This window comes from Camelina sativa, chromosome 5 (assembly GCF_000633955.1).
Source record: "Camelina sativa cultivar DH55 chromosome 5, Cs, whole genome shotgun sequence".
Lineage (NCBI taxonomy): Eukaryota > Viridiplantae > Streptophyta > Magnoliopsida > Brassicales > Brassicaceae > Camelina > Camelina sativa.
Window position 1 is genome coordinate 14,110,184 of NC_025689.1, and position 10,974 is coordinate 14,121,157.

The 10,974-nt window shown below is 34.2% G+C and overlaps 1 protein-coding gene across 1 annotated transcript in view; it reads left to right on the forward strand.

The window, feature by feature from the left end:
• LOC104786844 (V-type proton ATPase subunit a1-like) overlaps positions 4,915 to 10,974 on the forward strand; it is a 7,358-nt gene continuing 1,298 nt past the window's right edge. Inside the window, exons 1-18 of the mRNA XM_010512299.1 lie at positions 4,915 to 5,273; positions 5,639 to 5,683; positions 6,313 to 6,435; positions 6,576 to 6,683; positions 6,909 to 7,022; positions 7,108 to 7,281; positions 7,393 to 7,530; positions 7,808 to 7,915; positions 8,042 to 8,149; positions 8,233 to 8,381; positions 8,695 to 8,848; positions 9,267 to 9,427; positions 9,534 to 9,740; positions 9,837 to 10,020; positions 10,126 to 10,209; positions 10,292 to 10,491; positions 10,594 to 10,653; positions 10,735 to 10,966. Coding sequence (XP_010510601.1) covers positions 5,130 to 5,273; positions 5,639 to 5,683; positions 6,313 to 6,435; positions 6,576 to 6,683; positions 6,909 to 7,022; positions 7,108 to 7,281; positions 7,393 to 7,530; positions 7,808 to 7,915; positions 8,042 to 8,149; positions 8,233 to 8,381; positions 8,695 to 8,848; positions 9,267 to 9,427; positions 9,534 to 9,740; positions 9,837 to 10,020; positions 10,126 to 10,209; positions 10,292 to 10,491; positions 10,594 to 10,653; positions 10,735 to 10,939 — 2,466 coding nt within the window. The 5' untranslated portion in view covers positions 4,915 to 5,129 and the 3' untranslated portion in view covers positions 10,940 to 10,966. The remainder of the gene's footprint in view (positions 5,274 to 5,638; positions 5,684 to 6,312; positions 6,436 to 6,575; positions 6,684 to 6,908; positions 7,023 to 7,107; positions 7,282 to 7,392; positions 7,531 to 7,807; positions 7,916 to 8,041; positions 8,150 to 8,232; positions 8,382 to 8,694; positions 8,849 to 9,266; positions 9,428 to 9,533; positions 9,741 to 9,836; positions 10,021 to 10,125; positions 10,210 to 10,291; positions 10,492 to 10,593; positions 10,654 to 10,734; positions 10,967 to 10,974) is intronic.

Genomic DNA, 10,974 nt, shown 5'->3' on the forward strand with positions numbered 1-10,974 from the left:
ATATATATATATATATATATATATATATATATATATATATATATATATATATTTATTCATCATGTTATAGAATTTTAGCTCCGGTTGATAATATGCATTCTGAGATATATTGTACATGTCACTTTTTTTATAACGACTTACATATCATTTTCTCTATATTTTGTGACTATTAATTTTGTTTTTTTTTAGATGGATTAATTTTTCAAGATTCTTTATCATAGTTTTTCCCAAAAAAAAATTGTGACCCTTACAATATCTTTGTTTTAGACCAAAACTTTTAAGTTGAGTTAAGTAATTAATCTTTTATTTTCCTATAAGTGAAATTGTTTCTTAGAAACTAATATTTCACTTCAATTTTATTTTTATGTTTAGAATTTTATAAATACAATTACATAAATTGTTTTTTTACTCCACCATGTATTAAAATCTTACTTATATTCTAAAACTTATTAACTCATTCTAAATTTTGGAATATGATCATTTTTGGTTAAAATTTGAATAATAATATTATTACTAAAATAAATCAATAGTATTATTTTTATTATTTTAAAATATTCATTTATTTAAAACATTTGGGTTTAATATGGGCTTTTAAAGTGTTATGAATGAATGGATTAGAAGCTACATAGTGGATTAGTGTTTAGGATTAGGCCCAAATAAAAAGAATGAATTGCTGATGTGGCAGCATGAGGAGTGAGGAAAGGTAACTTTATATATATAGATTAGTTTTCAAACAAAATCACATATTTGATTGATTTATATTTTTCAGAATTTTAATTTATCATTAATAAAATTTAACTTTTCATTAAAGTACTATATGAATTAATTTCTGACATAATATATATATATATATATATATCTATCTTAACATTTTTGAAGTACAAATTTGTGCCACCTTCTTTTTCTCTTATTCGGGTCGGGTTTAAAAAAAAATCAAAACCAATTGCACAAATCGGATCCTTCCAAAGATATGTGCGATTACTTCTTTTGCAAAATTGATCCTCTTATTCGGAGAATATCCTGATTTTGTGTGTACGTATCAGTTGATCCCCGTAATATAGTAACTAATTAAAAACAGTTACATGTTAGTAATATCTAATTAAGATAGAAAAATCACATAAAAATTTGGATAACTTTTATTAGCGCAATATATGCACTATTTAACCCCAATATCAATTTTACAATATATGATTTACAACTTTTTCTATATATAAACATAAATAGTCCTAACTAGAGTCAAGATAAGAATATGCATTAACAATATTCCCTAAATCAAAACAAACAAAATCGTAAAACATATACTCTAAACTTGCGAATCAAGATTATATACCACTTAATATGTGAAAACCCTACCTACAACCTTGAAAAGTATATATATGTGTCATTCGCCACCCAATACAAGCACCACCACACACCCAAACGAAAACTTAATTACCTTGCTAAATCCCACAACTACTATAATCTGATATGGCGGCTTCATTTGCTTACTTGAGAGACATCACATGACTGGCGAGACTCTTGAATGTACTTTCTCTGATGAAAAGGTTAATATCACCTTCGAATTCCTTAGTTCCTAACATCCTTTTAATAGTTAAGCATATGATTTATTCAGTCTAATCTTTAGAGGGTGTTAAATCCATGCGACACTGAAGAAGGACTTGGTGAACCGCTATGTCAACAAACTGCCTGTTGGTGAGTGGAAGTTCATTGAGAAATTCTAGTTGACTCATACTTATGGTCAATATCAACCAACCAACCATCTATATAAGATGGCATTCATTAATAGAGTGACCCTGTTTCTGATTCAAGCTACGTATCATTGGCTAATTTCCAAAAATTAACTCAAAATTACCTTCATCTCTATAGCTTTAAGAAGACTATGTTTCACCAACAAATATAAGTCGGGAACATGACGATGCTAAGTATATAACATCGATTTCTTCTGCGACTCCCTAAAATTTAAAGCGGTATTGTTAATTGAATTAACAATAGTAATAATCTACTTCTTATAAAAAGAAATTAAGAACGAGAACAAACCTGGGTAAAGAGATGATATGTATATATTTTACACTCTTTCATCATGCATTTGTTATTCATTTTATTCTCTAAACTCATTGTTTGGCATTGTTTTCAGTCTCTTTTGCATAATATGCATATCTAGGTAGTCTTTGCATTGGTCTTGCATACATCTTGCATATTGGAGTTATTTCAGGTATCTAGGAGACGTCAAAAACGCACCAGTAGAGCCACCAGTCGAGCCATCAGTCGAGCCACCAGTCGAGCCACCAGTCAAGCCATAAGTAGAGCCACCAGTTGAGCCACCAGTCGAGCCAGCCTCCCCACGCATCATTCGAGCCACCTGGGTCGAGCCACGTTGAGATTGCATTCCACTCGACGTGCACTGACTCGATCGCACATGTCAGGAAGGAAGACGCTCCGTCTCACACGCTTCAGAAGATTCCCAAACCGACTCTTTACCTTGTCGTTTTATGTTTTAGGGATTTCCATGTTTGACTATATATACATTTTGTTAAGTCTTTGCCCAAGACATCTTTATCTCGTTTTTGTTTTTCCTTAAGGTTTATCTAGCTACCTAAAACGTTTTGAGAATTTGTATCCAGATATCTTTTAATTCATTTAGTTTTTGCATTTGATTTCTTCTACAAAGTTGTTCATCTCACTTTTATCTATCTTACTATGCTTGATTCAATATTTTCTGAGTTTGTATCGTTGATGATGATTTCTAGATCTGAGTAGTGTTAGAGTTCCTGAGGATGGGATAGACTAGGTGGAGGATCTTAGTATGTAGGGTGTTTAAGCTTAGAATTGTGTGATTCCCTTCCGGACTAGAGTTAGAAATACTAGTTTTTCTCTGATCAATTGGAACTAGGTTTTAGACATTTCCATACCCAAAAGGTGTTTGATGAAATGTCTGACCAACTAGTGCCAGAGACTTACATTCCTAGCCTAAGAGATTAGTTGTCTAGAATGTTTGTTGACGTGAATGAACTTACTTGTCATGCCTGCTTGATCATGTTTCTCTAGTGAGAGCTAGGTTTGGAAGTGGTTGAGTCTGAGTAGCTTCTGTCTAGAGATTGGATTAGCTAAGCCATGATGTTCATTGTTTAGGGATGGTTTGCTTGTGGCATGTTAAACACTCAGACTTGGATACTCTACCAGCATCAATTACTCTCATCCTTGAGACTTCTATCTTCCTGATTGATATTGCATTCCTGAGACTATTTCTGGTCTTGATGTCTAGTTCATGCTTAGAATCGTTTTTGCTTTTACTTATTCATGTTTGCTTCTTGTCATGCATTTTCATTTCTAGTTTTGTAGTTTATTTCTGTTTTACATTCTGGTCATTTTAGGATTGTTAGATACAAAAACCACTCATAGAATTGGCTTGACTTGTGATTCCTTGATTGCATCTCAATTGTTAGTAAAGTTTCTCAATTGGATTGACACCTTAAGTATTACAACTGCATAAGGTTAATTGAACCTGCTAGGACATACAAAAATCCTAGTATCAAGAGAACGACTTCAGCACTTTCTTTAAGTCCCCCATTGGAGTGCAGACAAGGTCAATGAGTAGCAAAATCAAAGTTCGTAAGAATAAATTACAGACGCAAATACTCCAGTTTTAAGAAGAGAAACGAAATTGTCAAGCGATACTTTGGAAATTAATCAAAATTGAAAAGAAAACAAATATTCTACTTACACGATTTTTTTTGGAATGTCAGAGATCTGAACTCGAAAAAAAATAATTATTTCAGTTTTTCTTACTGTAACATTATATATTTACCTTAACTCACAATTAATCTAATAGGTCTTAAACATATTAAATTTCATTTGATCTAAACTATATAGTGACAAATATTTAGAAATTTGATGTTTTATATTTTGTATTCAAAATAAGACAGATTGCAAAAAAAATGAAAGTTTTACAAACAATATATATATATATATATATTTAGTCTTATCAAACAATATAAAAATATATATTGTGAAACAAAATATAAAAAAATATATATTGTTTTGTAAAAGATATATTTTTGTAAAATACAATCAAAGTTTTGCAAATAAATATAGTTAGTCTTATCAAACAATATAAAAAAAAATATAGAAGAAGTATTCTGAATACAACAATGTGTAAAATAGCACCATAACATCTATAATTCTTCCAAAACTACAAAATAAAAATGAGGATTTAACTAAACTAACTTTTTGATAATGTTGTATTTTGTTGACAAAAAAAACTATTTAATAATGTTGTAAAAAAAAAACTATTTGATAATTTTAGAACAAAAAGAAAAGCAAAACTAATTGCCCCGTGGTACACTACGGCTAGATCCTAGTTCAATAGTAATAATAAAAATAATAGTTACAGCTTTAAAAGTTGTTCCTAAACAATCAGATTTTAACAGTTAAAGTTTCTATAGTCAAAACATCTACAGCCAAATTCTTTGTAGCTAAAATTTGAAAGCCAAAGTTTCTACAGCCACAAGTAACAGCTCTTACCAATCAGGGCCCTAGTTTTCAAGAATGATGAAATTAAAATAACATGATATTAGTTACACTTCAAACTTATATACGCACATATTGATCTAATAAAGTTTGCGGTAATAGTTTGATAATTTCTATTAAACTAAATTAAATTAATTACTCATTTGTAATAAGCTAAAGTAAAAATAATTTTAAAGAAAAATGTATTACACTAAGAATAAATTAATATAAATTAGAAAAATATTAGTGCAATTTTTTTTTTATCTAGTGTTAGTAATAACTGTTGTCAAAAAAAAAAAGTGTTTAGTAATAACTGTTTATGATTATTTTTGCTACATTGATTTTGTGTTTAATTGTATTAACCGAACGAAAAAATAAAAATTTCCACTAGTCTTTAACCCGAAGAAAAGTGTATTTTTTATTTGTTATTGGAGAAAGCCAAATCCTCGTTTTCTCATGGCAGTTGTCGACGGGAACAAAAACTGAACTCCGCTTCTAAGATCTTCGACGGAGAAACTTCAGATCTGATCGGAGATCGATTTCAAATTTCTCCATTCTAATTTTCTGTTTCTCGAGAGAGTGAAGCGAGAGAGCACAACAAGGAAGAAGAAGAAGAAGGAAACATGGAGGAGTTCTTAGATAAGTTGCCGCAGATGGATCTGATGCGTTCGGAGAAGATGACGCTTGTTCAGCTTATCATCCCTGTTGAGTCCGCTCACCGCTCCATCACTTATCTCGGCGAACTCGGACTCTTGCAGTTTCGCGACGTGAGTGTGTTTTTAAAACCCAGATCCGTCTTCTTCTCTTTACGAATCGATCGAATCTGTTGCTTTTTGTGCTCGTAAATTCTCGGTTTAGGTTGATTAGAATTTAGTGAGGAGTGAGATGTTTGATCTCACAATGTTGATCCGTCTCTATTGATGCTGATGCGTTACTTCCACCGCTAGTGGACATGCTAGTGATGATCTTTTGAAACTGTTGAATGTTTTATGTGGAACTGGGATGAAATTGGTTGGATTTAGGATTAACGGATCTCCCATTGGTGTTGGAAATTGCTATTTCCTCCCCCAAGTTTTAGATTAGCTTGTAAATTCGAAGAATCTGACACTCTGTATCTTTGTTTTCTTAACAGCTAAATGCTGATAAAAGTCCCTTTCAGCGGACATTTGCTAATCAGGTATCAACTCAACGTTCTATGTAACTCTACTACATTCGAGCACTGTTGTATGGGATTCAATACATATTATTTTCTTCTTTATTCATATTGTGGGACTGGTGGGAAATTTTGGCTAGATTTAGTTGTTTTTCAGTGTGTATATATATATGGGTCAGTAAAAACTTTGTAGAGACATGGTGATTCTTGTTTGAGGATTTCGTCGTGAAGAATTTATCTCCATCTGAGTGTCACCAGTAATTTTGTTTCAAAAGTTCCTAAGAGATTTGTTCCTGTACTTTTGAAGTATAATTCGTAGACGTATCTTGTTGTTTGTATTACATCAACTCCCTCACAGGTAGTCTGTTGATGTAATGCTCCATCGTCAAAATATTTGTTCCTTAGTCATATGTTTTCCTTCCATATAGTCTGTACAGTTTGGTTTGAAAGTCCTAGGAGCTTGATATAGCTATTTATATGGGCTATGCATTACTTGATTACTGGCCTGAAATATATTTTTCGTGATACAAATTTATCATGACGATACAAAATCCTATAAACCACATTTATTATCGATATCAAGTGATATGTATTGAAAAATCCTCAGGCACAGAACTTCTTTGCTTATGCAAATTCTTGGGGACTTTTAACAGGTAAAACGGTGTGGTGAGATGTCTAGGAAGCTGCGGTTTTTTAAAGATCAAATTGATAAAGCTGGGCTAAGATGTTCACCACGCCATGAAATAGAACCGGATATTGAACTTGGTGATTTAGAGGTCAGAATTCAAATTTTCAATTCTGTTTTGGTTGATTTGTCTTTTTTATCTATTGTAATGCCTCTTTTACCGTGGGATGAGACTTGCTCTTTTATGACACTTATACTTTTCTTTGTATCTTCAATTGCTTTCTCCTGCAGAGACAACTTGCTGATCACGAGCATGAGGTACTGGAAATGAATTCGAACAGTGAAAAGCTTCGGCAGACATATAACGAACTCCTAGAATTCAAGATAGTTCTTCAAAAGGTAGGGAATTTGCCTTTCATTCTCAGAATTTTAAATGCAGTAACTGGGAAATGTTTCGTTTTTCTGGTTTTCTCCTCCAAACTACCTGAAATTTTCTTTATTAGTTGACAAGGTTAGCACAGTAGCCGTTGTTTGGTTTTCTTTTTAACTTTTACTTGCTAAGACGTACGCTCATCGTCCTCTGTTTATGCTTGATACATTGCTTTTTTTCTTACTCCTTTTCAGGCAAGTGGTTTCCTGGTCTCAAGTAATGCACATGCAATTGGAGAGGAAACAGAACTACATGAAAGCACCTACTCAAATAACGGTTTTATTGAGACTGCCTCTTTGCTTGAGCAGGTGATTGCATGTTAAAGTTTTCATGTTTCTGTTGTTACCTGGAATCTCATTATTTTTACTAAGATAACAGTTATCTTATTTGCAGGAAATGAATCCTGGACCCTCTAGTCAATCAGGATTGAGATTTATTAGTGGAATCATTAACAAAGACAAACTTCTTAGATTTGAAAGAATGTTATTTCGTGCAACAAGAGGCAATATGCTTTTCAACCAAACACCCTCTGATGAGGAGATCATGGATCCTTCAACATCAGAAATGGTAATATTGATCTCTAAATATTTAAACAGCATAATTTCTTATCTCCATGATAATCATATACTGTTTCAGTGACATGCGTATTTACTAATTGGTTTTGTTTTGTGCTCGTAGGTGGAGAAAATTGTATTTGTGGTATTCTTTTCTGGGGAACAAGCAAGGACGAAAATATTGAAAATATGTGAAGCATTTGGTGCAAATTGCTATCCTGTCCCTGAGGATACGACAAAGCAAAGGCAGCTTACAAGAGAAGTAAGTTAGATATCAAAAACTTGTTCCTTATTCAGAGAGAGTTACTTCAAGATAGTTCTATGCACTTTTTGTAGAACGATTCTTGTGAGTTGGTTTCATCTTGTTCATATGTTTTGTTGCTGATTTCTGTATCCAATCATATGCGACTGTTAGTTTCTCTGTCACCCTATGTTATCTCTAGAATACCAATGTCTTATCCTGATCAGTAGTGCCTGTGACTATTAGTTCGAGCATCACACTATGTTGTTCCTAAAATATCAATGTATCTGGTGCATAGGTTTTATCCCGACTCTCGGATTTGGAAGCCACACTAGATGCTGGAACTCGCCATCGGAATAGTGCCCTTAATTCTGTTGGTTATAGCTTGACTAATTGGATGACGACGGTAAACATTAACATCTACAATTAGTTTTTTTTCTCGTCTGAATTATAAATTTGATTAAGTATATGGATGATTGTATGGTCCATACAGTATGGCACATCCTGATTTTAGCTGCCGTTTTACTGCTAGGTTCGGAGAGAAAAAGCTGTTTATGATACGCTGAATATGCTAAATTTTGATGTAACCAAGAAATGCCTTGTCGGTGAAGGTTGGTGCCCCACATTTGCTAAGACCCAGGTATGCTACAACGTTTTTTATCCCTTTTACATACTTGACTATCATTTCCTTGCAAGTGTAATTCATCAACAACTTATGTGCAGATTCATGAGGTCCTGCAGCGAGCCACTTTTGACAGCAATTCACAGGTGGGCGTTATATTTCATGTAATGCAAGCAGTAGAATCACCTCCTACCTATTTCAGAACGAACAAACTTACAAATGCATTCCAGGAGATTATTGATGCTTACGGGTTAGTTCCACTTTTGACCGTTACCTGGTACTATTGTAATGTTCCATGAGAATGGAAAAAATTCATCATTTAGAATCAAGTGTTTGGTCCCGTGCTTCCCTCATGATACATACATGATTTTAGAATATCTGGCCACTTTCTAACAAAGCTGAACTTTCTTCATTCTGTATCTTCTTAATCAACTTATTTGTTTGATTGCATATGCCGTTTTGTTTATGCTGATCACCATCCGATTTATATTTGACTTGATGCTTACTTGACAGTGTTGCTGATCACCATTCGATTTATATTTGTCTTAATGCTGACTTGACAGTGTTGCGAGATATCAAGAGGCAAACCCTGCAGTTTATTCAGTTGTCACATATCCCTTTTTGTTTGCTGTTATGTTTGGGGATTGGGGTCATGGTCTATGCTTGCTGCTAGGAGCGTTGTATCTTCTTGCTCGTGAAAGAAAGTTGAGTACGCAGGTACGGATGTCACCTAATTTTTGTTGTATTAGTTTGGCACCCTATCAGTGACGATATTGGCTTTGAGCATGAGATGTTTACTCCTCAAATTTAATTAAACATCCATTACAATAGAGTTTTGTTTTCTTTCTTGAGTAGCTCATATATAATTTGTACCTGGTTTTGAAGTGAACTGCAGCTTCTGCATTTTTGTGTTCTCAGCTTGTGATGCAATTTTCTGTGCTCTTGGAGGATTTTTGTTTTCCAAATGAGAGATGGTGAATTTCAATGATCTAGAGTTGCTATAGAATATACGGCAAATTGCACTAAGTTTACCGTTTTACACTAGGAATAAAAGAACTGATGTAGTGTGAATGTCATTGGCCTTGTGTAAAATTCCAATCTACGTGGTATGATGTTGTGTGTCTATCTTTACCAGAAACTTGGAAGCTTTATGGAGATGCTTTTTGGAGGCCGCTATGTAATCTTACTGATGTCACTGTTTTCAATATATTGTGGGCTTATCTACAATGAGTTCTTCTCAGTACCTTTCCACATCTTTGGTGGCTCAGCTTACAAATGCAGAGATACTACTTGTAGGTATGTACTATGTTTGAATCTCTGATGTCTTTAGTAAGGAGTCATGTCGTTTTCTATATTATTATTATTCTATTCGTTGCTGATATGCTTCTTGCTTTTTATCCAGCGATGCTTACACGGTTGGTTTGGTTAAGTACCGTGATCCATACCCTTTTGGCGTAGATCCTAGTTGGTATGGAAGTCGCTCCGAACTGCCTTACCTAAACTCTCTTAAGATGAAGATGTCTATTCTGCTGGGAATTGCACAGATGAATCTGGGACTGATATTAAGTTTCTTCAATGCCCGCTTCTTTGGCTCTTCATTGGACATAAGGTTTGTCTTCCTTTGTTACTTTATCTTTCGAACCTTCTTTATACTTTCCTGTACTAAAACCACCGGGACGGTTATTTCTTTGTGATATGTCATCAGGTATCAGTTTATACCTCAGATGATATTTCTTAACAGCCTATTCGGGTACCTTTCACTGCTCATCATCATCAAGTGGTGCACGGGATCTCAAGCAGACTTGTATCATGTAATGATCTACATGTTTCTGAGTCCCACTGAAGAACTTGGAGAAAATGAGTTGTTTTGGGGCCAGCGTCCACTGCAGGCATAGTTTTTCCTCCATAAAATTTCTAATATCCAGTGCTACATTGGTTCTTTATTCCATCCTTGCTCATCTTGACACTCACACAAGATATACTATATTCTGCAGATTCTGTTATTGCTTTCGGCATTCATCGCGGTCCCATGGATGCTTTTTCCAAAACCCTTTGCCCTCAGGAAAATTCACATGGAGGTAATGCTATCACTGCATCTGTTTTATTTACTAATCAATTTTGGCTCTGGGCTTATCAAAGGGATGAAATTCTTGATTCCAGAGGTTTCAAGGTCGAACTTACGGGGTTCTTGGTTCTTCTGAGGTGGATCTTGATGTAGAACCAGACTCCGCTAGAGGAGGCCATCACGAAGAAGAGTTTAACTTCAGCGAGATTTTTGTACATCAATTGATTCACTCCATAGAATTTGTTCTAGGTTCAGTTTCTAACACAGCATCTTACCTTCGTCTTTGGGCTCTTAGGTAAAATTACCAACGTTTCCGCTTTCTTTCAAAAGGTTCAGTTAATCCTTCCTACCTGTTTTTAAAAAGGTCTTGATTAAAAACTTTAATTTGGCCTTACAGTTTGGCTCATTCGGAATTGTCGACAGTCTTCTATGAGAAAGTTCTTCTTCTTGCCTGGGGGTGAGCAGTAGTGTTAAGTTACATGGTTAAACGTAATATGTCACTGTCATTGATACATTTTTTTTTTGCTCTTGCAAACAGGTATGACAACATATTGATCCGGTTAATCGGAGTAGCGGTATTTGCGTTTGCAACAGCGTTTATACTTCTGATGATGGAAACACTAAGTGCATTTCTCCATGCTCTGCGTCTTCACTGGGTTGAATTCATGGGGAAGTTCTTCCATGGAGATGGTTACAAGTTCAAGCCTTTCTCTTTCGCTTTAATCTCAGATGACGATGAATAAAACCGTAAAGTCCTCAGCCATTTGCACATCCCACT